Source organism: Parasteatoda tepidariorum, chromosome 6 (genome assembly GCF_982258835.1).
Source record: "Parasteatoda tepidariorum strain Cologne lab strain chromosome 6, Ptep-v5.0, whole genome shotgun sequence".
NCBI classification, from domain to species: Eukaryota; Metazoa; Arthropoda; class Arachnida; order Araneae; family Theridiidae; genus Parasteatoda; species Parasteatoda tepidariorum.
This window is the reverse complement of record NC_141760.1, coordinates 49565666-49591941: the sequence shown is the minus strand read 5'-3', so window position 1 is coordinate 49591941 and position 26276 is coordinate 49565666. Positions and strand designations below refer to the sequence as shown.

At 26.2% G+C, this 26276-nt stretch overlaps 1 protein-coding gene across 2 annotated transcripts in view; it reads right to left on the bottom strand.

The window, feature by feature from the left end:
* Positions 1-797: 797 nt before the first annotated feature.
* The window catches only part of nwk (FCH and double SH3 domains nervous wreck), a 44244-nt gene continuing 18765 nt past the window's right edge, over positions 798-26276 (bottom strand). The window contains exons 9-23 of one of the 2 annotated variants that reach the window (XM_087165828.1): positions 25376-25498; positions 24429-24524; positions 22845-22991; positions 22435-22527; positions 20806-20857; positions 19050-19177; positions 17570-17857; positions 15778-15861; positions 14589-14766; positions 11918-11998; positions 10943-11163; positions 9780-9909; positions 7796-7912; positions 6537-6601; positions 798-3126 (exon numbers count right to left, since the gene is read on the bottom strand). In XM_087165828.1, coding sequence (XP_087021954.1) covers positions 2713-3126; positions 6537-6601; positions 7796-7912; positions 9780-9909; positions 10943-11163; positions 11918-11998; positions 14589-14766; positions 15778-15861; positions 17570-17857; positions 19050-19177; positions 20806-20857; positions 22435-22527; positions 22845-22991; positions 24429-24524; positions 25376-25498 — 2217 coding nt within the window. In that variant the 3' untranslated portion in view covers positions 798-2712. The remainder of the gene's footprint in view (positions 3127-6536; positions 6602-7795; positions 7913-9779; positions 9910-10942; positions 11164-11917; positions 11999-14588; positions 14767-15777; positions 15862-17569; positions 17858-19049; positions 19178-20805; positions 20858-22434; positions 22528-22844; positions 22992-24428; positions 24525-25375; positions 25499-26276) is intronic. The other variant, XM_087165829.1, reaches the window with a different exon arrangement.

Below are 26276 nucleotides of genomic sequence, written 5' to 3'. Positions count from 1 at the left end.
AACTTTTGAACCAGGGCTGAACCTTTTGTTTCCAAACAATATTCTAACTAAAGGGTATAATGTAACAAGATTTCAACTCAAATTCTGCCCAATCAAAAACATCTTGAAACTTCTATTCGTAGAAGTTAAAATGGTAGACAAAACCAAATTCCCTTCAAGCCTTTCTGTTAGGTGAAATGTACCCACTTACTTATAATCAAGTTTTACTTTTCAAAGAGCAAGAATTCTAGACTATTTGACAAAAATTTTCAGAAAGACAAAAAAAATGAGAGAAAAAGAAAATTAATCATGAAAAGGAAAAATGATAAATATTTATCCCCATAATTTATAATCCTTTTCTATATGTTAAAAGATATTTAATACTCTTCCTTATTTGTTAAAATTTAATATAACTAAAAAAGTAGTCTGAACCTTATTGTATTTTAGTTTGTTAAAATTATTTTGTTTATTAAGAAGTCAGTACTAATTTTAAGTATTTTAATATGCATTTTTTATTAAACTTGTTAATACTAATAAACAAATAGTGATATAGATAAAAATAACAAGGCTGGCTATGTAAGTTAAACATTAAAAATCGGATAATATCAATTACATATAATCTTACAGTTGTAATCTTTATTTTAAGATGCTATGAATATTCAATGCACTAGACCTTATAAAATCAGAGATACTCTGAATAAACATATATATATTGTATAAAAAATTTGCATCTTTTTATATGCATTAGATAAGAAGTCTTTTGTAAAGGGATTAGTCTCATGTAAAAATATATGTAATGGTAAATAAGATAACTGAAATGAGATCAAATTCAGTTTTATTGCACTAAAGAATTTATATACATAAACCACAATGAACTACTTGTATACACATTATAAAATTAAAATCTACATCTGGAAGCAAATATCACAACATATTATGTCTGCCATGTTATATATATTTGCAGAAACACAAAAGATATTATTTTGTTTGCATCATTTCTTTTCCATATAGAAAGCATATTTAATTGCACCTTGCTATTTTTCTAACACACAGTTTGCAGTCGCAATAATTCTCATAACATCAAGTACCCCTATAACACAATGCTTTTGTGCAAACATTTTGGAATATACTTTCAACTATATAAGTTCTAATAATATTAACCTTGCAAGTGCAAGAAATGTTCTCGTTACCAATATTTTATTCTTGTAACTATAACATTACAATATAATTCTTAGTAATCATTAGGGAATTTGAAAAACAAATAACATTTTAGAAGAAAATTAAAAATATAAAAAAATTAAAAAAAGAGTCATTTTTGAAAAGAGGGAAAACTAGTTTTTCACTATATATATACTTTGAAAAAAATTCTGGTCCTCCTTTTCAGCAAAATATTTCAAATGGCACTAAGGCATTATACATTTTAAAATAAAATTCAATATTTATAAATACAATTAAATAGTAAAAAGTTCACACCACACATTTAAAAAAATGCAAGATCTTTTAAAAATGCTTGAAAATTTACACTAATTAGCCAATTTATAGGAGAAAGATCTGCAAAACTTTCAAGAAAGTTTTTACAACTCTCTTTAATATATTAATTATTCTCAATTCTCTAATAATTGCATATTAATTAAAATAACTATGAGATATTTCAAAGTCATGAATCAAAACAGTAAGTTGAAATTTTGATAGATTGAATTTTTTCACCAGTCCTACCATATTCACATTATCATGAATTTACTGTAATCTGAGATTAATCACAATTCGTTTATGTTTGGTTCTTTTTCATAAACAGTAAATTCTGATGGCATACAGGCTTAACAAATCTTACTAAATCTAACATATAGGCTTTTTCAGTTCACAAATTTGCAAAAATAAATACGCCTAACAGCAAAGGTTGTCTTGTCTCTAATAATTTGGCCTTTCAGAGCATGGTCACAAGTACATACTATTTTTTAATTTAAAAAAAAAAAAAACTAACAAATACTAAATTTATCCAGCAACTTATTCATATAAGAATGATTTATTAAGATATGTACTAATTAATATTAATTGCACTTAAACACAGTTTCACCCAGTATAAATGAGTTTTATAAAAATGTGAAGAAAAAAATGACGGCAATGAAACAGAGCAGCACGGAGGGGAAAAAGACTGATTTAGACTCAATAGAAATGTAAACTATTTGTATAATTATTAGTTAGTAAGAAAACTTTATATGTACACAAGTGGGGGAAAATATGGGTATTACACACAATTGCAAAACTGTAGTAGTATATATCATTAAAAAATTTTACAATTGAGGAAAAAAATTTTATATGACTCAAAAGATAAATATATTAATTTTAAAAAACTTGAGAATACAAAACAGTTTTATGAAAAGAGCAAAAGGATTGTTATTAAAAAGTGGCTTTAAATTTGGATAAAATGGTCATACTAATCAGATTTTTCAGAAACACATACATAATTAACATCTAATCTGCTTGAAAATGATACATTTTATTGAATGTATTTAATAACATCAAAGGACAATCTCAACAATATCTTAATTTAATCAAAATTTCTGAACAATATCGTAAACTTTAACAAATAATGGTAATGACAAATATTTGAAAACAAAACACCACTTTTGCTTGTACAGTAGCCATTCCTAGAACACATAAGTTTGCCACTTTCATTCCATTATACTATGAGTGTCCTTTATGATTACTGATACTAAATATTTTAAGTCAAAATTATCCAGTAGTTTCAGATGATTGGCCAGCATCGTCAAAAGCACTCTTGGCACTGTCAGAACCATTTATATCCATCTTAATCTGTTCTACATCTACACACGATTGGTCTTCTTTTTTAGCATCTTTTTGATTTTGCGCATCATTTGGCACAGGAGGATTTGAAAATACGTCATCATCCGGAAAAGTACACTCGAATTTATCGGGCACTTCTTCGGGGTTTTCTTTGGGGGTAGTTTCTTTTGCGTTTCCTTCTTCCTCTTTCTCTTTCAATTCCATATCCTCATCATCTGAAACGGGCGTGTCTCCTCCAGTGATGGCTGTAACAACTACTGTCGGACATTCGTCTGTGCCTTGTGATGGTGTTGATGTACCCTCTTCTGCTACTGCTTCTTTAGCTTCCTCTGCATTTTCCGGCTGTAAATATTTTTAAAAAAAGGTACGAATTAGTAATATGCTACCTACAAAATAATCGTGAGCTTTAACATAATGTAAGCAAAAGTCTGAGAAACCTTAATTTATTTATTTAATAACTCTGATACATTAACTAATGCTATTATATTTGAGCACAAATAATGGAATTAACATTGAAAACAATTATTTCAGGTTTATTTTAAACATAATTCTTTTAAATCTTTAAGTATATGTTTCAAAGAACTAAAAAGTAAAACTTTTGCAAGCAGCCTTCTCAAATTGTGAACTTTGGAGTGAATGTGATAATCTTTTTGTTGCTTAGAAATAAACAGATTTACATTTTTTAAACATATTTACCAATGGAGTATACTTTCAAATACTATTTAATAATATCATATGTATGATTTAGTTCATTATATGTCACTGTGGAACCAAAGTTGCTTCATATTTTCTGCACACTGTTGCTATTCTATTTAATAAACTCTTGACAAAACATGATAGTCAAGTCCATTTATACCATATTAGTATTACAAATGCAGCATTAAGTTTTTCATGGGACTCTGGTCAGCCAACGCTAGCAGATTAAGAGTGCCAAGCACTATCTAACTCTTCTTGTAGAATTATAAAGTACAGGCAAGCTGGAACTTTAATGGCTCAATTGCCGTTGTAGCTAACATATAATAAATAATTTAATAATACAACAATTAAAAATAAATGTCATTTTAAATAGAAAAAAAGTAAAATTCTTAAGAAATACAGGTCATCACTTTTTACCCCTATGGTCTTTCATTGGCAATAATAAGTCTGAGAAAGAAAATTTAAGAATCTCACAACCGATTGCATACATAAAATGCAGTATAAGAAAATACCAAAAAAACTATTACTTTACATAAGATTCATGTATCTGATGCAAATATAGAAGGAGTAACCCAAATTTATAATTAGAAAAGTGCTGTAACCGATTTGCTACAAGAACAGATTTGTACAAAAATTTGTAGGTCAGACAGAATATTCCTATTGAATAACAAGAGGGAAAGCAGATTTTCCAGGTGGGAAAGTAAACAGATTGCACCCAGAGTTAAGTGAAAACGATTATAGGGTAAAAAAAATAATAAATAGATAGACTTCGCTGCATTAAATTAAATTTGAGTAGTAAGTAAGAAAAAAATATTTTTGTAATTCAGTATGTGATCATTAATATTCATACTATCAAATTTTCAATAGCATATTTCTTTTTCTTTAAAAAACAGTTAGTATGTTTTGAAATTTATTCTGTTAGCGAATTCAATTTCCATGTATCTTCTTTTATTTTGAATATAAATGCCTGTTTCTAAAGTATTGTCAAGATGCACTGTTTACATTAAAATATAAATATTGTTAATTTTTTACATAAACAGCAAAAAACAGCAGATAAAGCAACAAAAAAAAATTCTTAGCAGAAATAACATTTTTTCCTGCCGGGCTACAAATATAATTGATTTATATCACTTTTATCTCATTAAAAATAATATAGTGATTTCTCAATGGAGATTTCTAGTAAAAGGTATAATGGACATAATTACACATGGTTTTATATTAGATATATAAATTAAACTAGAGACAGAGGAACAAGTTTGAACAAGATAATAAAAGGGAGATGAAAAAGAACAGATGTGAGAGGGCTTGGCAGGAAAAACACGGTGCAAACATTACATTAGAATAAATCTCCAAATATTGGGAAAATGAGATAGTAGAAAAATCAATAGCTATATTACTTGAATTTTTTAAAATATGATTTGATTAAAATACTAATTTGATTTCTAGGAGTAATTGCCAGAAATCAAGATCAGTAGATGATGAATAGTGTTAAATGACTTTAGCAGAAGAAAACTTAAACTTGTGGTTTGAATTACAGCTATGTAGGGTAATGGAAGATAGGTAAATGCCCTGATTTTGGACTTATCTTTTGTGTTCCTTATGTCAAAGCTTAAGGGAACGTTTATTTTGTCCAATGTATGCAAAATCACATTGACATGAAATTCAGTAAATACCCCAGCTATTAATATCAGCAATAGGGTCTTTAAGGTTGGGGAAATTTAGTTTACTCACAAGGGAGAAAAGACTTTAAACTCAAATTTATCAAATTTATTTGGAACTGATCTGGAAATCAGTCCTTGAATCACTAAGATTTAGAATACATCTTGTACTTTGCAGCAATTACAGCAGCTTTATTATCCCAGCAATAAGAATGTTTCTTTTGAAAAACAGCATTCAACATTATTATACTCTAAAAAAGGTTTCCCCAAAATTTAGCAAAAATGTGTCAAGATGGGTCCAAAACAAATATAATTTAATTTGAAAACCCAAGAACACATTATTAAGTATAGAGACATGGTCAAAATTGAAAAAGCATATACTCATTTTTGATTAATATAAGAGTAATTTCGAGTATTTGTCTGTAAAATAACATATCTTGACAAAATGACATATCATTAAACATTATTAGTTTATAACGATCAAATACTCGAAAAGAAAGTCTAATTAGAAAAAAATTTACTGCACTTCCCTTATTTCCTAACTTCAGATTGTAATCAACATTTGCCGCTATGTTTATTTACAAATAAAGATGGATTCTTAGAGTTGTTTCATTTTTTTAGAATATCACTATACTCAATAAATGGTGTTTTGAAATTCAACTATATTTGTTTCGGAGCTATTTTGCCACACTTTTGCTCCATTTCGATAAACCTTTTTTTTTTTTTTTAAAGTATAACAATATTAAGTCAGCATACTTTAAATTTTTAACAGCTTTCAAATGTAACTTTATTGTTGATAAGCTACAATACATTTCTCACACTTATCAACAGTTTATTACTTAATTTTTTTTTAAGAAAATATTTATATGCCTTGAAATGTGTTCAATGAATTGTTTCCATTCCTTAATTTAGGATTAGACAGAAGTGCTTCAAAATACACTGTCACAATGCATTGCTTAAACTAAAATGAAAGTTCAGATACTTTTCTACAGCATTATAATTATTGTAATAATAGAATTTTCTAACATTAGTGAAAAGAAATTTGAGAATGTAAGCTTAATAAATATAACTCAACTAAAAATTATGCTTATTAAACAAATATTTTATTTATATAAAGACAAAAAAAAACTACTTCTAATTTAGTTTGAAAGAAAACTAAACTGCTTATTCCCACTTAAAACAAATATAATTTACATACAGATATAAATTTTTTTGATATATATATATATATATATATATATATATATATATGATCAAATTTTTATTCCCAACAATAAAAAATAATAATTTCTGTTAGTCACAACATTTATATGAAACATCAGTAAGCCTAAATTATTCAAGCTTTGATATATATATATATTAACACAGAAACTGTGAGAATAATAAAAAGTAATATACCACAGTTTTTGCTGGAGTATCAGGACTGGAAACCAAAGGAACATATTTTCCATTTTCTTCAGAGGCTGAAATTCAAAGACAATCCTACATTTTTGGCATAATTATTTTGTACCTATTTTTAACATACAACTTATTATAACCCAAAAAAGAAACTATTTTTACTATAAATTGTTAGCTTGCATAAATTATTTTTTCGCATAGAAAAAAATGATGGAATTTAAAAGTAATTGTATAAGCTATATCTACAAGAAAAAATCCAGTAAAATGAAACAAGCATTTTTTAAGAATTAAACTGGCAAATTACAAAAGTAAATTAATTAATAAATAATTGTTTGTATAAATGAAAAACATTCAACTTTATTATTTGCATACATTAGTGAATTTATAAATCTACAAAAATACCAATTATATAATAATTATTTATTAAAAAAGTAAACGTGCATCAATTTAAATTCATGCTTTTTGTATCTAGAATAAATATTCACAAGAATTCAAACTTGGTCCAAAAGTAATTGGCCACTTACAAAGCATATTACACTACTTTCAATATTTTATATAAAAAATGTATATTTCTAATTTCAATTATTCTGCCCTTATATAGAAGAGTGTAAATTTTGCTATCACACAAACATCTAACTTTTAAAAAAAATATATATATAAAGGATAGAAAGTACTTGCCCAAATTCTGTATAAGTAATATATATTCTTTTAAATATTTTTCAACATAAATGGCCAACTATCTTCAAGTTTTTAAAACTTAAAAATATATAATGTATAACTTGCAAATTTTAGCGACTTTTTAATAAATTGACTTTAAAATAAAAAATATAAAAAATTTGCAATTAAGCAATGCAATGGACCTACAAAAGCTTGCATTTATGCTATAATTGAAATGAAAGGCTAGGGGCAATTAAAGTGATAAGCCACACTTTTTCTAAGGTGCAACCAGTACATCAAACTTTTCTTTTGCGTTGTTTCCAGAAGATACTTTACAAGTTAATTGAATTTCATCTAGATAACAGAACAAAACATCTTATAGCAAACATTAAAATCTTGGTGTTTTATATCAAACTCTCCCGAACAATTTGAAAATGTGTCTTAATATTATAATGCCATAAGCCTTTCAAATATAATCTACTAATGAAGGTGATGAAGTATTTTATTCTTGATAAAAAAGAGTTCTAAATTCTAGTTGAGAAGAGAAACCACAGGCACTATGTGAGCATGACTGAAAACTAAAATCTTTTCTGTAAGATTACCCATGGCAGTTTGTTCACTGGATTCACTGTCAGATGCTGAAAACTGATCCTGATACTGACTTTGTTGGTTTTTATTTAATTCTATATGAAAATCTCCATCCATGTTTAGCATAACAGCTAGAATCATGTAATTTAAATTACAACAAATGCATATTTGAAGGAAAAAAATTTAACTAAGTAAAATAAAAATAAGTTATTTTAAAATTAAATAAGCAGTTTAAAAGGCTATTTTTTTTTAACATAAATTGTCAACACTTGAAATGAAAAATTTTATTTCAAAAAAATTTTTAAAAAAGCTTTTAGGAAATTCAGCACAAAAATAAAATTCAGAAAAAAAGTATACAATTTTATTTGTTAATACAATTTATTTTATTAATATTTTTTCTTTATTAATTAAAGTACTGGATATAAAAAAAAAAAATTAACATTAGAAAGAAAGGAAATGAAATTTCTCCTTTCAAACATCTGAAAATTTGAATTGAAAAAGCCCAAACTGTAATAAATTACATAAAATTTCATTACTTAATGAGAGATTCCCATACATCTCTAACATATATTATTTGTTAGCTTATGAAAATCCATCAATAGTAATTACACAAAGATGAGAAGAAATTTAAATCTTTAAAATGTGATTTTTTTTAGCTACTAAAAAAATGATAAAGACAAAAAAAATCAGTATTACTTGATGTTTACCTTAACTAAAAAGAAAATAGAAGAAATAAGAAATCATATGCTTATTATTTTACATATTTAATACCATTTGTTCAAAAATTTATCAAACACACAATTTGAATGACAAAATGTAAAGATACTTATTTTACTTAGCACTTTGTTTAAATGGGGTAAATTATTTTCCTAATAAACTTAAGACATAAAAAGTATTATAAAATTGGACAGCTTTACTTACTTAGCAAAGCAAAACTATTTTTTAAAATATAAGAGCTGGGTACAACATGCCAATGTTTTTTAAAGAAACAAAATAATTTTATGCACCTAAATTTACTCAAATTTTAAATTTAACCTTGTTTTTATTGTAATTTCAAAATAGCAAAAACTAACAAACCACAATTGAAAAAGGAAATAATTATTTTTAGACATTTATTTTGGGCTAGAAATAATTGTGGCATAATGATATAAACAACATTTTCTAAAATAAAACGTTTAATAATTGCTTATTAAAATTTTAAAATATAGCAATTTTGGATTGTTAGATTTGGCATAGATAATAACACGTATAAAAAGCTAGATTAATAAATTTCATGTAATCAATTAATAACATTTATGATCATAGCTTGATAGATTCTTTCTATCACAGGCTAAACCTTAAAAAAAAAAATTAAAAAAATGAATACTGATTGGGTGATTGAAAGATATAAATTTTAACTTGAATATTTAATACTGATTCTATTTCTATTAATATTTTTTACTTTTTTTTATTACTTTGAAAATAAAATAAAAAAACTTAAATTAGAAATTTTAGGCTGTTAAATGTGGTATAAGTTGTAACATTTATAAAAACCTATTTAATACATATAAAAAAATTAATATTTATAATAAATTATGATGATTCAAATTTGATTTAAAAAAACACAAAACAATATATTGATTCAAAAATCATAGCTTAACAGTCTGTTTTAAAAGAAGATTACATAATATTTAAAAAAAAGCTTTAAATTTATTTTTAGTAATAAATAGGATAAAAACATTAGAAAATTTTTTTAAATTTATTTCTTAATATATGCATACAAACATTACTTTAAAAAAATGAATTTAATGATTCTATAAATTAAGAATTACACCACTGGATTATTGCAATCTATTACCTACAATAATTCTCAAAGAATATGCCCCGATCACAACTTTTGACATTTGCAAGTTACCAAGTTGAAAAGTGAGAAACTTAAGGTAGTATTTAGTTTTTTAAAAAATCATAAAAATTAAATATTGTTTTAAATAACACAAACTACATAAAAAAAATATTTACTTTGAGGTGCATTTCCATCTGCAGTTTCAATTTCTGGTGTAGGTTGAGTTAGAATAACCTGAGCTATTGGAATTACCAATTCTGCTTCAGGAGGAGCGAATGCAGGAGGTGGTGGAGCACTTGGAGGTGACTGAAATAAAAAAGTAAAAAATACAAATCACAAATTGATTATACTTACACAAAACATTTAAACACATTTCCATACAATCAGCAAAAAATTTTCACATTCTGCAGAACGTTAACTAAATTAAAATCTTTTTTTTCTGAACAAACTACTTTGGGTCAAGGCCGTCTGAGTAAGCTATCTTCAATGCACCCAATCAGAAGCTATGGCCAATGTCTTCAGAGCTGCTTCTACAAAATCCGTCCATCTTGTATAAGGTCTTTCTCGTTTTCTGGTTAAACTTGAAAAAAGTGATACTTTTAACAGAATTTGAATAACCACGACTAAAAATATATCCAAGTTATCAGACATTAAACTGAAATATTAAAATACAGTCTGAAATAAGCCACTTCGCTGATTAATTTCAAAAAATCACTTGTGCATGTGTTTTAATTAGTTAAAATGTGTCTTATAAACATAAGAATAACCTGCATTGTAACTTAGAAACTAGAAAAAGTCTACTATAAAAAATTGCAATAATATACAGACAAAAATATGCTGCAATTATGCATAAATTTTGAGCTTTGGAAAAGATTCAGAAAATAGAACAAATACTAAAAATCTATAATGTGCATGAATGATAGTAAATTACATTTAAAAAAACATCCACTTATAAATATCGCGTAAATTTTACAAATACCTACAAAATATATTTACGACCATAATTCAATAATACAAACTAGTTGATAAGCATCTAAATTCAAAGTGTAATTGGACTACCAATTTAAAAGAAGCTAACTGATCAAAATTTTTAGTTAACATATACAATCGACATATAAATTAGTTTTTAATTTAAAATCTGTCATTACATCAGTATTACAGTACCATCTTCTGGTGAATCTTTTCACTAAAAATATTATAGTACTTCATTAGTATTGTCTACTGTTGAAAAAAATATATAAAAATGTGTATTAATTCATAGCAATTGCAATGGTTAAACAGTCATTATGATTACAGAAATAAACATTTAATTTGAATACGCAAAATTTAATATAAATACCATAGGAGTCAAAGGTGTCAAGGGTTCTCCATTTTCTTTCAATTCTTCAACGACTAAAGAAGGAAAAAGACCTATTTCACCATCCAGCTCTCCTTCCCACCAACCATCATCCACATCTGAGACAACTTTTCGAATAATTCTAATAATTTGTCCTTCAAAGAAGCTTATTTCCTCATCACAGGTAGCTTCATAATCATAGATTGCTTGACAAACAGCTACACCTAGAATGATTCTTTAATTAAGAGTGTAATAAATAACATCAATGACTAGATCCAAAAAGCAGATGGTGAAGTCAATACATTTCTATGTATTTTTATGAGAGCGTTTTACCTTTATTTCCACAAGTAAAAATAAATTTTAAAAAACAATTAAATGTAATTAAATATTTAAAAAGTGCGAAATTTTATATTACAGCACAACAAATTTTGACAAACCTTTCTCAGAAACTACTTAATTGATTTTCAAAAACAAAAAAAAGGGGGGAGGCTTTTTTTTTTCTTTTTTTGTCTGACTATACAGAACAAAAAAAAAGTTTGAATGTCTGTACAACAGATTCAAAGTTGGTAATTTCTTCATGTTGTTAATTATTCCAATTTTCTTTAAGTAACTTTAAAATAACAAATAAAAAATACATTTATAAAATTTAAACATAATTTCTTCAGATGTAAAACACAAATTGTCTAAGATATCTCAGAATAAATAAGCAAATTAACCATAAATTATGCATTTTCACATTCTCTTAGAGTCTGTATTTATTTTTTCTCATGGTTTTCACATAAATATTTATAACAAGAGGTTTTCTAAGAATTTAAACAAAATTTTAAAAATGAAGAATGCACAAAAATTAGTTCAGTTTTAAGCTTTTGGAGCAAGAGCAAAAAAATACTAAACAGAAGTAACACTTTATTTAAATCAAATATTAAAAGAGAAAATAAAATAATTCATAAAAATGAAAAAAATTAATAAAATACTAACGCTCAGCAGAAGGCAAATCCAAAGGTCTTTGTATCTCTTGTGAAGTAAGCTCGCTAACTTCTTTTTCAGTATTCACATCATCTGCAAAACGTAACTTATTTTATATACTCAAAGAATAGAGAACACTACAGTAATTGTTTAATGAAAGGCATATTTCATCGACAAATTTTAGGATTACATTATAAATTATGGCATACAAATTTATTTTTAAATTATTCTATATTTTTTTTAACTAAACTTAAAATACTTAATGAAGTCAATTATGTAGAACAAAATGCTGAAACAGATGAACTTGTAAAATTTTCTTTTTGAGATAGTCGAATACTTTATAGAATTTTTATTTGATTTGCGACAAAAATTTAATCCTAAATAGCATGATATTTCATTGCAAGCAAACATTTTTTAACAAAATAGCAGCACACCACATAAAAAATTTTCTAACTAAGGCAAGAATTTTAGCTTAATTTCAAACTTGAATTAACCCAATTATCTATTAAATATCAATAAAATAGATCATATATTTACTATACTTTCAAATATTTTATCGGAAAAACAATGTTTTATTAAATAGGCCATGAAACTTATGTTTTCATAGAAAATTTTTAAGTTATGCATTTTAAAAGCAAGAAAATCTTACTAAGTAAAAGTTTAATGTACATTTTATAATAGGGAATTAATTCATTATGAGAGATATAAAGCAACATTTTGCAGAAGAACTAGATAATTTAAAAGAACTCAAATATAGTTTAAATTATCGAGTCAAATCAGTCGAACAGCCATCATATATTTTACTAGTAATTAAAAACTACAGTTAAATATAGAGATCGATACTAGATTTTTTTCAGACAATTATTACCATTAAACCGCAAGTATGGTTATATATAAGATTAAAAAAAATTCAACAAGAAATTTTTATTAAAAAAGGTTTTTGTACGAATGAATATTCTAATTTAAAGAAAATTAAGAAAATATAAATAAATTTAACTACTTAGCATATATATATATATATATACGCACAGTAGGTAACCGATTATCCGAAACAATCGGGACCATCGCTATTCCGGATAACTGATTTTTCCGGTTTTCTGAATCGTTACAAAAAGTCGTTTTTTTATTGTCAAACTGAACTAAAAAAAAATATTTATAAATAATCTTAAAAAGAAGAAAAAACGATAAAGTATTACACATATTACACTAATGATTGTTTCTAAAATGATGGTCAGGTAAACATCTTTTAAAAAAGAAAGAAAAATCCTAAAATCTTATGAGGAAAAAAAAATTTATTTTTTTTAAATGTCGGGAAAATTTATCGGATTTTGTTCCGGTTTTCTGATTTCCGGATAAGAGGTTCTGTACTACATTACATATATATACTGCATAAATTTTACTCATTAACTCAAAAACTTATCAGCTTCTTGTTATACTATAAATTTTTAGGTTTCTCTTTTTTTTAATTATGACAAAATTTGTAGCTGAATTTTCTAAGGTTTTGATTTGATAAAAAGCATTATTCACTGACATTCTCGGTTTTTTCAAGTTTCTACGACCCTATAGCAACCAAAGGGTTAAATGTTTAATTAATGATGAAAAAATTCCTTTCTGGAATATAAGCTACATTATTCGATATCATTTTGTAAAATTTTTGGGTAAATCAAGAAGAAAAAAAGAAAAAGAAAAAGGGAGGGGTCATATATTTTTAATGTAAATGTCCTCTTGGAAAAAATGTGAATTAAAAAATTTGCAAAATCTTTTTTTATACCTATGCCTGTCTCTGATCTTTAAAAGGTTGATGATCTCAATGTAGTGAAAAATTAAGAACAGGGTACAGGAAAAATTTTAAAAAAATTTTCTACTGGGGCAGTAGCTAGTCGTAGCATTCTTAACAGCGGCCACTTTTTAAAGTATTAAAAATTTCAAATGATTAGTACAAATTTTTGATATTAAAACTGTAAGGCATTTTTTAGGTTATTCTCAAAGTATAATAATTATTAGAAGGTCATTACTAAAATAAAGAAAAAATTTCGAGAAACAAATGTAAAATAAAGTAATTTTCAGAATATTTTAAATTATTCATAATAATTCTGCATTTATTAAAATAAAACTATGCAAATCGGGTGCATTTTTAACAAAAAAATTTCAATCAAGTTGAGACTGGCTAACAATTTTTTTATTGTCATTTATTATATTTAGTTGCCCTGTAGCGACTATTAATGTGCTATAACAGAGGGGCATATATTGAGGTACTCTCAAGTCATCAGCACGCCATAATCACAAGGCAAGTATTTGCAACTACCAGTCCCATTCAATACCGATGACTCTCCAAATAGTAATGACCTTTGGCAAGTCTAAAGCAGGCAACGCCAATGACTCTAGGCAAGAAACAAGACATTTTTGTTGACTCATTCAAATAGCAGTGTATATACTTTGAAAAATCATATTTCATCAATACTTATGCCACTGTAAAAGAATGATGTATCTGTCTAAGTTACATGAGTTTTGGCTTTAAAGCAATGTCATTTGTCAACAATTTTTTTTTTTTTTTAAATTCTGATATTTGAAAATTTTACAATGACATTTACTTTTAAAATTTAAAATGTAAGCTAATCATGTAAGGCTAATATAAAAGTGATAATACTGAATTTTAATATTGATTATATAAATGCTGCTGTACTTGAAATAGGTTGACCTTCAACATCTATGCCAGCTTCTTTATCTTCATTTCGCATTGTATAATCAACAGAAGAAAATGAAGTCAATGGAGGACGAGAGGTAGTCTCAGTACTCTGGGATTCTACAACTTCAACATAATTTTGAGGTATATAACCTTCCTCCCCACGATAGTTCCGAGCCTTTAAAAAAGTAACAGAGTTTAGTCTTAAAATAACAGTAATTAAAATCTAAAACATTTTTTTTTTCAATGTGGCAAGGAAAGTGATATATTTTCATGATAAGTTTTACAAAATTACAGCAAATACATACGCCAGAGCTATTTTATACTTTAATAAAATAAAATGTTATACTTTACTTTTACAAATTATTTTTAAATAAATAGCAATGAAGAAAAAAACCTTTTGATTTGAAAAATCTTTTCAAGTATTAATAATGTGAATATAATAGTAACCTTGGCTTTTTTATACAATTATAAAAGCAGTAAAAGAAGAACAATAAATAAAATAACTAATTTTATTGCAGTTCCTCCACTATATAACCATAAAAAAGATATAATAATAACCATGCTTTATTTTTTTGTTGAAATAAAAATGAAATATTATCACAATGCAAAAAAAAAAGAGAATTTTTCAGTTATTCTAATACTTTAAATCAAAGCTGTAGACTTAGAAATTTAATAGCAGCTCTTAAAGGATAAATTCACATTGATTAAAACATGTTTATTTATAAAAAATAACTTAATTATTAGGTTGCTCTGCTCATTACACACCAAATCCCACAATTGCTATATTTTTTTTTTCATTTTTATTTCTTGATGATAAATAAAATGTCACATCTATTCTAAATAAAAAAAAAACTTTAATTGAAAATCCTAAAATATTTTATTGCAAAAACACAAGTTTAATTTCACTGATTGTTCTAGATTCTAGGCACAGAAAATTCAAAGTTCATTATTTTACATAATTACCACTGCAACTTTTTTTTAAATTTGTATTAAATTTTTGGTTATTTTAAAAACTTTTAAAATGTTCTTCACCCAAGAAAATATTTAGTAACAATGCAAAAAGCAGATTCTTAATAATGGCATATATGGTTTTAAATATTTTTAAAATCTTAACTATTTAGCTATGCAAATTATTGGTGAGAGGTATTAAATACTTAATTAAAAAAAAAATTTGAATTTAACTTACCATAACCCATCCATCGCCATCTCCATCATTAATTAATTCTAACTCTTCTTGTTCAACAAAACTAAGTTCATCAGAATTCGTTGCCTGCAAACAGAAATGCACAAATTGTGTTAGTATTCAAAACAAACTAATGTTTCAAATTAATTGTATACGAAGCAATTATCTGAGAAAAAAGCCCATTTTTAATTTCAATAACTAATGTTAAAACTTTGAGAAGGTATGTGAAGATTCAATACAAATATCACAGAAATTTCTTTAATGAGGTTTTTTTTAATTGTGGCTATGGTAGAATTTCAAAGAGATCTCCTTAGACACATACTAAAGAAAAGAAGAAAAAAAACTAGAAATAAAAATTATTCCATTTGTACATATTTAATAGTTATCAAAATAAATCTACGTAAGAATAAAATATTTAGTTTGAAAACAGAATAAAGACAATTTCAACATTAGGGGAATCTAAACTAAACTCAGTGGTGCGACAGCCTATAGAGGGTCAAGGCCTACTGTGCCCATCTCAGTTTTCTTGACCTTGGGCTCTGGGGTGCAGGGGCAGATGTTACGGTTAGGTGGTCAGCCAAATGCGAAACCCCCAGTGTTTAGTTCTCAAGCATGCTTGGTACTCATTTATCGACCCACTGAAGGGATGAAAGGCTGACTCAGCCTTGCCCAGCCAGAGGATCAAACACAGGACCTGTGGCACTGGAGCGTGACGTGCTACCACTAAGCCATCGAGCTTCATTAGGGGAATCATCTCTGTTTAAGTAGGAGTAACCTTTTTCCTTATACTGTTACTTCCTTCTACTTCCCTTATACTGTTTTGTAAGCAGTATTTGAAGAATTCGAGAAAGAAAGATGTTTTATTTAATCCTACCTATGATAAAATTTAATTTAGGAAATTTATTTCAAAATAAAATTTAGTATTAGATCAAATTAATGATATTAAGTTTTGTCCCTCAAAAAAATTAATCTGAGAACAAAATTAAAATTTTTTAACTTAGTTCCAAGACGAAGAAAATTTAGAGAACAAAAAATTAATATTAAATTCAATGTTTTTTAAATTAATATCTTTTGTATTAATGAAGTAAAAAAATATAAAGTTTCCTCTTTCTCATTTTATTTTGGGCATGGCTGATCGATTAGGAAAATCTTGTTTTTCACAATAACTCAAAATTGTTATTGTAAATTACAGCATTTATCAACTAATTTCTTTTAATCATTGCATTTGTACAGAGGAAATAGTCTGATGAACTAAAATATTTACTATTCAATTTTTCAAAACTTTGCAAGTGAAATTTCAAACTTATTTTAAATATATTTTCCACTTTATTGTTTAGTGTGTTGTGTTACAAATTATGATTCCAATTAAGGAAGACTTTTAATAAACGAGTAAAATTTCTGAAGGATGACACAAAAGCATCAAAAGTAAAATGCAAATAAATTTTAAAAACTTATTTTAAATATAATGTCTACTTTATTTTTTAATGTGCTGTGTAACTGATTATTAGTTAGTACAGAAAGACTTTATAAGTAATACTTTTGAAGGAGAAAACAAAACCAATAAAAGTAGAATGCAAATTTATTTTGAAAACTTTAATTTTAAATAAAACCTTTCTTTACTTTTTTCTCAAGCTTTGTAACCAATTGTTAGTTTAACAGAATAAGACTTTTAATGATTAATTAAATAATATTTTGAAGGAGGACACAAAACTTAAGTAATGTATTATCTGAACAAAGTAAATTTTATATAAAAAAAAACAAATTTTCAATAGATAAAAATAAGCAAACAATTTACCTCATACGAAAACAATGCAACACATCTTTGACCAGGAGCTGGAGCAGAAACCTCTCCATTCACAAGACTCTCCTTTGCTGAAAGTGGTTCTGGTTCAGGCTCTTCAATCTCTTCAGTTTCTGCTGCAGCATCCCAAGCCTCTTGCACGGCTGCTACAACATCAACAGCGGAAGTTAGATCAGGCATGTAAGGTGCTTCGATTTCTGCCTCCATAGAAGCATTTGCAGGCTCTGCTGTGTCACTGTCATAGAAAGCAGCATCATTCACTTCAACACTGCCATCAAAACCCTATGAAAACAACATTGCTTTAAATCAATATTTTAGAGGTAACTAATTAAAGAAAAAAGTTTTACAAAGTCAAAAAAATATATATATAGAATTGTGACAGAATAATTGCATTAATATAAACATTTTAATACACTTTTCATAATTTCACTAAAAATAATGTTTCAGTAGGTCTCACATTTTTAGTGGCACAAGCTAACTGCATGATAAACATGCAATTATTTGACAAAAATATCTTAAACTGCTATGAACAAATATTAATACATATTTATTTATTATTTTTACATGATATATCTGACTAAAAATTTTTGATACATGGCTGTATTTTGTCATAAAAAGAGTTATTTTAATTATCACAAAATGTTTTTTTCCAGTTCAATACATAAAAACCACTTAAAATGCATTATTAAAATAGTAAAAGTAAGTTATTAAGTTTGAGATTGAGTCCAGAAATTTGCATTTTTCCTATAGAAAGACCATTAATGTAGAAAACACAGTCACATGACTTGCATTTCCTTTTAAAGACTTGCAATCGTTTTTTTTTAACAAACTATACAACTTTAGAAACTGTTCAAATATCTTAAATATTGAAATGCTCAAAGGCTGGGATACCCTGGTTGGTAGGGCGCTGGGCCCATGTCGTGGGTTTGAATCCCGCCAGCCAAAGTGGTGACTGATGCATGTTAAATCTGCTGACTCGCGAAGACCTCCATGTTACCATAACAAAGCAATATCTCTGAGGGTACTGGATTGGAGGTGGATTGTCTCTGATTCAGGTCAAAATTACAATATGTTGATGAATGAATGGATGTATGAATGGGCCCGCCCTATAAACGGATGTACGTATGGGTGCGACAGAAGTCTAAATCTTGGCCATAGATGGCACTAGTGGAAAACAAGAACAATCGCACCTCTCTGCCTAAACAGGCATATGTCAACAACATTGAAATGATCTTAGCAATATTTATTCAAACATGCAAATTTTTGTCATGTTTTACATGAATTTTTTTACACTGTCAGTACAACAGATACACCAAAATGTCACGCAAAATAAAAAGCTCTGTATTCAAAAGATTGATCAATAGTAAATGCTTTATTCATTATGATGCATTGTTTTATTATTTGTTTATTAGATACTTAGAACTTACTTAAGCACAATATTAACATAAAAAAGACTTTAATCACATAATCTTACTTCTGATTGATAACTTTGGCGGCTACTTCGTGAAGTAACTGTACCCGATCGACTAAAGATCTCTGCAGGAGCTTCTGTGACACTCACTGAATCACTTTCAGAACTTCTTACCCATTCTTCCATATTAACTAAATAAAATATATAAACATAATTGTAATAAAGTACAATTGTAAGCAAGAACTAACAGTTAATATAAATTTAATTAATTCAAAATCTTATTTCAAGAAAACAGAGTTTTAAAATGTTCTTAAAAATGAAACAAGACTATTTTTTCACAGCTGATAAAAAAAAAACTGTCTTTTAGTTGTAGTAGTTAATGTTTTGAAATAAATCATGATAATGAATAAAACTTTACGACTAATAAAAATTCATCATTTGCACATTAGTTTCCATACTTAATTATCATTCTGTTGCCACTTTTCTTAATTTCAAAATCGCTTTCTAATTAATCACGCCTTAATTCACTAATCCTTAATCCTTGCTTTGGTCAATGACAAAAGTACTATTTAAAAACAGTACTATATAAAAGAAATTTCAAATATATTACAAAAAAAATTTAAATCATGTTTAACAGATGCTAACAACAAATAAAATTTTGCTTTGAGGTAAACACCATTTTATTTCGGTTCACTTTGTCTGATACCTTATAAATATTAAATGAATCTTAGCGTTATTATTTTCAATAATGAAATAATATATATTACTGATATTGATTTTAAGTAACAAATTAAAAATCATAAATCATTTGTAAAACATTCCTTTAAATATTTAACACTCAAAAAGTGGAAATGTTAACAATGAAAACTACTTTTAAAAAAACATTAAAAAAAAATTAAGCTAGAAATTTTTTACTTCTCTTCAACTATAAAATATCTAAATTACATCAAGACCAAATTGCAAATTAATTAATTAACAAAAAGTAATAGTCATACAGCTCAAATAAACTGTGGGCAAAATGAGACAAAGAAATTACATCTAATAAATAAATTAAGAAAATTCAGCACATCTGCCTTTTAGCTGTTTGAAACACTGCATAAATTTTGTTATTTTAGAGATAGTAATATTTTTTAGCGAAACTGATTCATTAAATTTAATAAATAACTGATTGTATAAATAAAATTCATATTAGTTTCAAAGTCACTAGTAAATTAAGTTTATGGAAATTAAATGAAGTTATAAAAAACAGAAATAAAATTAAATAAAATAGTAATAATAAAAAGTTTCATTTCAGCTATTAAACAATCTGTTAATAAATACAGGGTATCTGCTACAATTTAGATTTTAAAATCCATGACTTTTCATAAATAATTCAAAGAATTTTTCGTGACTTACCGAAAATACTATTTTCTCCACAAAATTTTAAAGAACAGGATAAAAAGATTTATTATTTTATTAGAATATGATTATAAGTGGGGATTTTGTAACAAATTCAGATGTTTGGAACATCAGAGCACTGTGAAATTGGGAAGGAAATGTTAATCTAATTTGTAAATGGAAGTAACAATTGTAGAATAGAAATCTAATTTGTAAATTTCATTTTAAAAATTAGATTTTCGGCAACTTAAATCCATGCCATTCCATTTTTTTTTTTTTTTTTTTTTGAAAAAATAGTTGAAATTATGACATTTCATGACAAATTTTGTGCAATGTTGAAATCCATGACTTTCCATGATTTTGCATGACTTTCCAAATGCGAAGATACCCTGTAAATATGTTCATATTAGTTCAACATTTTAAATAACCTTAAAATACATACCACCAGCTTCTTTCATAGCTTCTAGACGAGCTTCCGCTTTTTTCTTGCTAGTCTAAAAAATATCTTGGTATATAATATCAACTAAAATTTATATTAATACAAATGCTATTAAAATTATAATATTTATATAGCTAATAAATATATTAAAGAATAAAATTACTAAGAATTATTATTTAAACTAAATTTAAAGATGAAGTATTTAAAATATTGTATAAGACAATCCCATTTCTGTAAAATCTTCTAAGCATGGATAATGTGGGAAAATTTGAAAGAAAAGTTCAGTTTTATGTTCAACTACCAATTGAATTACACGTGAAAAAGGCTAAAGTTAAGAAAAAAAATGGAACTCATGTTCAAATAGGTTATTTAGGCTAGATTATTAAAAGAAAACTTCTTACAACATATATAACAGAAATTTGTTTATATTTATTGTTCAGAGTGATATACAGCTATTTCAAACCTGGAGGGGAGGCAGGGTACTTTATAAAAATTGAGAATTACACAACTGCCTGTACCCAAAAGTGCCAACATACACCACAAGCCGCATTTCCCCATCAAGAACTTCCGCTTCAAAAGTTTTTAAAGTAAAGCTTTTATTTATCGAAAGTAATTTAATGTTACATTTATATTTTCTAAAAATTGTTGCAAATTGTATTCATAGGGGCTCAGAAACAAATTGTTGTTGTTTTATCATAATTTAAGAATTTTGTGATCTACTAGGTGAGCTTGTTAAGTTAGCCACCAAATCTTTTTATTCCAATAAAGAAAAGAACAGTTTAAAATTGCACAAATAGCCAACACCTTTGGTTGAGTGCAATGACATTTCTGGCCATAGAATGCTGTTAAGTTTTAAATTCTTATTACATGTTCTACATTCCTTCCAAGTTTGTAAACAATATACTAAATCACCATAGTCTCTAACAAACAGTAATAACTAAAATTAAACTTATAAGTATGAAAACAAAATTTAATAGTACCAACCACTAAACAAATTATTAATAAAAAGTTCTTTTCCCTTAGTACTAAAGAAAATTAAGATTTCACTGATAGTAAATAACATTTGAAAAAAAAGAGCTTGAATTATCTCAAAATACTGAAAACAAAGTTATAAAAAGCTCATTATACTCATAATTTTTAAATGAAAGAAAAAAGGCTAAAAAAATTAACATATCCGATGTTTAACTGACAAAACTTATAACTTGATAAAAAATAAAGCCCGTTAATCATTTCCCAATAAACGACTTTTAAAGAAAGGATCAATAAATTATATTAATCTTTATCAAACCATAAACTTAATATCTTATTAGTAGACATTCACACATTTTATAAAGTGAATGAAAAAAAATATAAAAAAAAGAGGCTATTATTTATTTATCAATATTTTCTTTTAAATCTTGTGCACATAGTTTGTAAAAATTATTACAAAAAACATGATTTTCAAGTAAGATTTTAGAAATCTTACAACTGTGTCAAAAACAATATTTTGTGTCAGAAACTTTCAAGTATGTAAATAAATTGGAAAATAAACAAAATAGAACAATTCTTAAAAAGAAAAAAACTTTTCAATATTTGGTGATTCGATATTCCAACTAGCATTAGTCAACTATATGATAAATCACATGGTCTTACTTGAGATTTTCGTATGATTTGACGTAATTCATCAATCCTTGCTTCCAGTTCTGCTTGTGGTCCAATCTGATCACTTTGCAAGGTATAAGGAGGCTGGAAAAACAAAATATGAAATTATGCAACACAAATTACACAAATATTAAAAAAATCAATCATTTATAAAATTTCCTTAAAACTTTATAAAAAACATACATACAGATTTAAAAAATATTTAAATATAAGAATATTTAAAAATATTCTATATTTAAATATCGTCTATAAGAATATTTAAATATAAATTAAGAAAAAATATTCTGGTAAATTAGCAGCATGAGTATAGATAAGAACTTTGCACTAAATAAATGAAAAAATTCCATGAGCAGTAGACTAACAAAGTACTACCAAAGCTTGCTAGACAAAAGAGAACTTACCTTGTCACCCGCTTGGGCAAGAAGTTTTCTCAATTCTTCTTTGCTGTCTTTTATAACTCTAACTTCTTTTGTAACACAACTAATCCATCTTCGTGCCTCTTTACTAAGGCATAGAGCTGCATTATGTTCTATGGATAGTTTATTGATCTAAAAATACATATGCATGCATGCATCAAAAACAAATGAATCAACTCTTAGCTAATTCAAAGATTGAATTACATTACAAAAATGTTTGTTTGAAATTTAAATTTCTGTTATTAGTTTTTAAGAAGAAAAATGAAAAATAGAAATATAAAAAGTCAGCATTAAAATTCTTTTTATTCAGCAATATAATTAACAGGCACATGCAAATACAGTTAAAACTAATTTAAATTTCAAAACCTTCGAGTACACCTTCAAAGAAATTTTGTTAAATCTAGAAAATACCAAATTTATCTAAATGTTGAAAGGCTTTTTTTTTATTCCTTATCTTAATACATAAAAGTTAAATTCCAAAAGAAAATTAATAACGTTTTTTGAAATAAAGTGATCAAATATATAATTAAAAGATGCTTCTTAGGCCCGGAGCAATCACCTTTTCCTTAGCACCATGTTTTGAAGACCTTGATATGTTAAGTATCAGCCCCTAACTTTTGAATGGATTTATATTAGAAGACATTGAAGGGTAATCGAGATAGCTCTCAGTAAATTGTTTATGAGAACATTCTATAAGCAATGCTATTTGTTTAAATTTATTCCTATGCTTTCTTAATTGGCATTAACATTATTCAACATTATATATTTATTCAGCATTCATACGTTTAAAATTCTTCTGGTGTCTGTTTGTGGCCTTATTAGTGTAGCTCAAACTAATAAGTGCTAACTTGTGTTATGTTCTTAAATAGTGATTAATGTTAAGAATAACACTTGTGAATAATAAGAGTGTTAAACACATTAAAATTACTATATATATTTGCAGAATATTTCTTTGATCAATGCAGAAAAAAAATGGTTGTTCCTTTAACTTTTAACCAAACGAATTTCAGAAATAGTCCCTATCAAAAGTTTTATTTTAGTATTGCTGCCCTCTTAAAAAAGAGAACATGTTGATTATTATAATCCAATTTTACATATAAATATATTTTTAGTAGCTTGTCTCTAGCTTTTTCAGCCAGTGATAACTGTATTTAAAATCTGAGATAAAACATAAAATTTAAAATATTAACTTTAGTTAAAATAAGGTTGTCTGCATCAAAAGAATAAATATCACACAAAAGCCAGGAAATAAAAAATTATGTCAATTAGAAACATCGAAAAAAAAAACATTTTTAAATCTTACATAATTAAAATATAAAACCATTAATTATGTAATGAAAATTTATGAAGCAAAAAATGTCATGTTTCATACACTATATCTTTTAACTTTTTCCTATACTGCTAAAATGAACACTATACTCTCTCATTCACTCTAAGCTTAATTTTATACACTCTCATACACACTAGTTTAAAAAAATGATTTTCCTAAAGGCTACAAAATTATACATTTTAACTATACAAGATGGCATACATATTTATATAATTTTTTACAAAAACTATAGTACTTACTTTATCATTATCACAAGGTTCAAAATCATATAAAATTTTCTGGGATAAAACAGAATTATCATGGAAAAAACTCTCCATTGTATACTGTTTAGATGCCTAAAAAGTAGAAATGCCAGTAAAAACTATAATACCTTTTCAATCTTAAATAAAGAAATAAAGCAATTGAATATTTAGCATTACCACAAAGCATGAAATAAAATATTTCTTAAATTATGCATTAGATACATTTGTTTAGGTAAAAATGAATAAAATGTAAGAATTCACAGTTAAAACAAACCAATAAGAAAAAAGTCACCCACTCTTCAAGACACAAATAGGTACATATGACACCTAAAAGCTTAAATGTAGTGCTTTATATGAAATATAATACACATACCTATACCATAATATTCCCTAATTCTATAATAAATGGTAGTAGATATTAGAGATATCTTTTAATTTTTATTACCAATTGCAAGAATAATAAAAATATTAAAAAAGAAAAACATTTAATAAAATAACATTTAAATATAATAAATAATTATTTATGGTAGTCAGTTTTTATCAATTATTTGCCATCACTCTTAGTAATATCATGAACAAAAAAATTTTTTTATTGTATTTGAGTTGAATCATACAAAATAAAACATTCATATACAGCAAATATGTTAATGTAGAAATCGTAGTTTTGTAAGATAATTTTACCAATGGAAACAAATTTTCTAACTAATAAATGTTATAATTAATCTTTAATAGCATCACCTTATAATTTTAGATTCAATTATTCATACCATTTTCTTTTTTAGATTTTATGTAAGTTTGCAATAAACAGTCTAAAGGAAGATTGATTAACATTTGCTGCTAATAAAAATAAATATGAGAAAGACAAATATTTCTTTTAAATATGTAAAAAAGATCTATTTTTAAAAATTCCACACGTAATAATAAAATGACAGTAATGTAATTACCTTATTAGCTTGTTCTTGAACTATGCTAAATGAAGATTGGCAAGCTGCACATGTTAACAATTCTGTGCGAGCAATCAGCAGAATATATTCTTTAACTTTATCATAAATATCACAATCAGCATACTAAAAGTATAAAAAGTTACTTTCTATATTAAACTAACTAAAAATTGAAGTAACAAGAAATATAATAAAATAATTTATAAACAACCCTTTTCATTCAATTTTCAAGTATCAATATAAAATCGAGATTAAAGTTTATGTCTAGTAATAAAAGTAATAAAATATTTTTACATTTGTGTTTGTACTAATTGAGTAAATAAGATGCAAATGTTGATACGGAGAGCAGGTTCCAAAAATGTAAGAAAACAGAAGAGCGCCAAAACATTGATAAAAGCGTGACTAAGTGTGCACTTGGCGAGGATTCCTTTTACATTGGGGGTTACCCTTTCTTTAGGAGTCAGTTGAACTGCAGCCTTAGTGATCGAAAATGATGGGAAAGCAATTGGGATCATTCTAAGCAAGTTTTTTTTTTTCCCTAGTCACTTCCTTTCAGATAAATACTTTTTATCTGAAGTTTCAAAATTCTATGAACTTGGTAAAAATTAATCACATAAAAATTTAAATACTCTGAAATATAATTTCATGAAAGTAATTTACTAAATATTTATGAAAATTTCGGCTTAAAAAAAAAGAGAAAAAAAAGAAAGAAAAAAAAACACTTCTAAGCAGGCTTTTGTCATCTGAGTTGATCATGAAGGTTAAGGCTCCACAGTTTTGAGACCAATCGTATGACCAGGCCAATTTTGTCAATGTTTGACTGCTCACTGCCGATTAAACTTAGACAAGCTGTAGGCATTAATCTGAAACTGTGTGAGCGACTATCTACCACCAAAGACACTTA